Below are 4,282 nucleotides of genomic sequence, written 5' to 3' on the forward strand. Positions count from 1 at the left end.
GAACAAGTGAATACTTTGTCTGATTATCCACAAAAAGTGTCCGGGAAAAACCTCAGAACTCGCAAGTCTTCCTAAAGCCTGTAGAATTCACACACAGCTTCTTGTTCAGGAAGTGAAGCTTGCTCTTCTCTGATCAGGATGTAATAGAGAAATAAACAAGGACCTGTTTGAGCAGGTGAGGGGGTGTCTGGGATGCAGGAAGCTCAGTCAGATTGCTGTGAGATCACCTGGGCCCAGCCCCTCGTGCCCACGATGTGCGTGCACAGTGACAGTGCTCATGACGGAGCCACAGGGACCCGGCCTCCATCCCAGATGGGACATCCACAGGACTCCAGAGCCATCGTGATGGAGGAAACGCCAGGACAGACGGGGCCCATCAAAGTCAGTCTACATGCACATTTCCTGTTGTCTGTCCAGTCCAACCCAGACTCCCTGTGTCCACTTCCATGTCTCCATGGAGGACAGCAAAAGGCCCTGGGCAGGGGAGACGGAGGAGTCCACCAACGTTTCCCAGGATGCCTAGGCTGAGCTCCAGGGGTATGGCTGACTCTGTGTTTTATGACTTGGGTCCCCAGGTACGTTTGGAGGTTGAGCAAAGAGAAAAGGAGGCTGAGAGTATGAGAGTCACTGAGGAGGAAAATGAATTAATGGAAGAATCTGAAGCCCCATGCCCAGTGCTACAGGTGAGGGAGAAAGGAAGGATTTGAGGCCTATTAAGATTCCTGAGTTAGTGAGCTGTGCTGTTTCTGTCTCTGTATCTGTCTCTGTGTCTGTATCTGTCTCTCTGTCTCTGTCTCTCCTATATTGAACACAGGGCCTCTTTTGTGAGGCTCAAACCTGCCAATTTAACCATGTTTCAACTTTTCAAATCTTAGTTATTTTTCTGGTACTGTGCTGTGGTTTTGCCTGGGGCAGGTTCCAGACAGTGATTCCACACTTGCCTCCTGTGTAGCTGGAATCACAGGAAACAGCTGCCACATTCAGCTTATTGATTGGGATGAGGTCCTCAAAATCATTTTTCTCTACTCCTCCCAAGTCTCTAGGATTACAGACACCAGTCACCATGACAGGCGGTTTCCCTCTTGTTCATAGAACAAATTCTGACTCTGTGAATCCTAGGATCTTTGTCCTGAGTATAATGGAGTCACCAGGGTCCCTGAGTTTCTTCAGGATCAAATACTGGTCACCACTGCAGAGCCATTTTTGCTTCCACGGTGATACTCTGTTCAATCTTAAAGTCCCAGCAGAGGACTGGAGACATCCCAGAGGAGTGCAGGTCATGAACTCAGGAGAGATGCTGTCACACTGTGGACACAGAGGCAGGGCAGACAGCAGGAGAGCAGCCCTGGGCTCTGTGTGCAGCTGCTCCTGAGCTGACCCAGCTCCAAGCTGTGCCGAGCGCCCCCTGCTGGTGCTGAGCACCCTGCAGGGAGGTTTGTGTCTGGCCCACACTGGATTTCCTGCACTGTGTGTCTAGTACAGTAATATATGGCTGAGTCCTCCACTCTCAGGCTGTTCATCTGCAGGTAAAGTGTGCTCTTGCTGTTGTCTCTGGAGATGGTGAAGCGATCCTTCACAGAGTCTGCATACTCTGTGTCACTACTATCACCACTGATGTATGAGAACCATTCAGGCCTCTTCCCTGGAGCCTGGCGGACCCAGTCCATGTAGTAATCACTGAAGGTGAATCCGGAGGCTGCACAGGAGAGTCTCAGGGACCCCCCAGGCTGCACCAAGCCTCCCCCAGAATTCACCAGCTGCACCTCACATTGCACACCTGCAAACACAGAGAATCCTGTCAGCAATGGACGCACACATCCACGGTTACTCCCACTCATGTCCATTTGCACACGCAGTATCCCTTTGCTCCCCATGAATCACCTTTCAACAGAGCAACAAGGAGAACCCAGCGCAGCCCCAGCTCCATGGTGGTGGTCTGTGCTCAGTCACTGGTGGAATCAGCTCACAGAGCTCAGGTCAGGAATGGGCTGGTTTTCATGGGCAGAGGGACGTCCTATTTGCATGTCCTCTGCTATAAAGCAGCTCTGGGGGGAAGTCTAGAGATTGGGTTCCCAGAGCAGAGGTGACTGTGCTGGAGGAGTTTGGTGACAATGGTCACCTTGGAGACATCATGACGCACTGACCATGGATACAAGGCATGTGGATCTGTGTCATTCCTTCCTCACCTTTCCCCTTTGACCCAGCCTTAGCTCAGTGTTCTCAATTCTGTGGCCTATGCACTGTATTCTTGCCTGCATTCTCCATGTTGTCTCCTTCATTCTTCTACCATTTGCCGCTCATCTCTCCACTCCCAGTACCCTCTTTCTGGTGCTTACTTTGTTGGTCTTTGACTTAGTCTTTGTGAAGAGCTGTACTCTTTGATCTCTCCATAGGGTCTATTGTATGTGTCTCCCAGTGAGACATATAACAACAGCAGGAGAGGACCATTAGCATCGTTGTTCTGGGAAGCAGGGATGACCTGAGCTCTCTGCTCTTATTGCACATGGAGCACTGCTCTCATCCACGCACATTGTGAGAAACCTATCAGCCAGGAAGGTGGCCACGCCAGACCCAGGTCCCCACCCCCATATTGTCACCCTTTCCCACTTGTCTTTGAGGAGCCTTTTCTCCAGGCCTTTACACAAACACACACTTGATACTGAGGCACGGCGACCTGGGTTTTGGGTGACCCAGGACTGGAAATACCCCCGGCAGATCAATGCCCCACATTAAAAGCCAAGCCTGTTGAAGGTTGCAGTGGAGGTGTTGTGTGGATGGAATGAAATTCCTCACTAATTCCTCTCTGGCAACCTGGGTGGATCTGAGTGGGAACAGCCCAGAGAGGATGACATTCCACCACAGAGGCAGCATCTGCAGCAGGCTCTGCGGGAGGTTCTAGATCTCTTCCTGATGGCCAATCGCAGGAGCTCCCACCCACCCTGCACCTCCACAGCCCACAAGCTCCAGGAGGACCTGGCCCCAGCCGGTCCTCAGTCCCATGTGCACAGGCTCAGGACAGTGAGGTGATGCAGGTGAAATCCCAAGTGATGACTGTTTTTACACTCATCCATGTCCCCTTAGCTACAGGTATCCCCTGAGCTTCCCGCCAGAGTCCATAGAGAGGAGGACAGGACAGTCCAGGGCACGCGGCCTGGGGACACCAGTGAGTTCTTCCCAGGCATGCAGGAGCCAGGGCCACAGCCTCATTGACCTCCAGGTCCCGGTACTGGGCCTGGGTCTAGAAACTGAATACAGGCCACGTGTGCAGGGGATTTAGTGTGAAGGACAGGTGTGGACAACACAGACAATTAAGAACACATGAGTCCTTCTAGAATCAAGCAGTGACCATATCCAGAACTGTGGCTCAGAATCCCATCCAACCTCATCATCTACAGATCCCAGGGACACCTCCTCATCATACCTGCAGCTGATGCGGCTCAGCACCTGCTGGTCTAGGCTGCTGCACCTGTGTGTCTGGGTGCCCACTGGCTCCTCTCACTGTGCTTTGCACAGTAATACAGGGCCGTATACTCGGTTCTCAGGCTGCTCATTTGCAGGTACAGCGTGTTTTACTGTTGTCTCTGGAGATGGTGAACCGGCCCTTCACAGAGTCTGCGTACCATGTGCTACCACCATCTGTATTAATTTCTTCTACCCAGTCCAGTTCCTTCCCTGGAAACTGGTGGATCAAGCTCATCTAGGAATTACTGAAGGTGAATCCAGAGGCTGCACAGGAGAGTCTCAGGGACCCCCCAGGCTGCACCAAGTCTCCCCCAGACTCCACCAGCTGCAACTCACACTGCACACCTGCAAACACAGAGAATCCTGGTCAGCAATGGTCACACACATCCACGGTAACTTCCACCCATGTCCATTTGCACACTCAGTATCCCTTGCTCCCCATAAATCACCTTTCAACAGAGCAACAAGGAGAGCCCAGCGCAGCCCCATCTCCATGGTGGTGGTCTGTGCTCAGTCACTGGTGGAATCAGCTCACAGAGCTCAGGTCAGGAATGGGCTGGTTTTCATGGGCAGAGGGACGTCCTATTTGCATGTCCTCTGCTATAAAGCAGCTCTGGGGGGAAGTCTAGAGATTGGGTTCCCAGAGCAGAGGTGACTGTGCTGGAGGAGTTTGGTGACAATGGTCACCTTGGAGACATCATGACGCACTGACCATGCACTGTGGTTCACACTGTATCTGCAGCTCCTTGGGAGCCTGAGGCAGAGTGTGAGAACTTTGAGAGCTGTCTGGTGTGCAGAGGGACACACTGTCCTCTCACTC

At 52.4% G+C, this 4,282-nt stretch overlaps 1 gene segment (V, D, J or C); it reads right to left on the reverse strand.

Annotated features, from left to right (window-relative positions):
- Positions 1 to 1,300: 1,300 nt before the first annotated feature.
- On the reverse strand, positions 1,301 to 1,970 carry LOC106001707. The segment is given in 3 exon segments: positions 1,301 to 1,305; positions 1,481 to 1,777; positions 1,882 to 1,970. Coding segments are annotated over 3 exon segments (348 nt in total).
- Positions 1,971 to 4,282: the final 2,312 nt, after the last annotated feature.

Source organism: Dipodomys ordii, unplaced genomic scaffold, assembly GCF_000151885.1.
Source record: "Dipodomys ordii isolate 6190 unplaced genomic scaffold, Dord_2.0 Scaffold375, whole genome shotgun sequence".
Taxonomy (NCBI): domain Eukaryota; kingdom Metazoa; phylum Chordata; class Mammalia; order Rodentia; family Heteromyidae; genus Dipodomys; species Dipodomys ordii.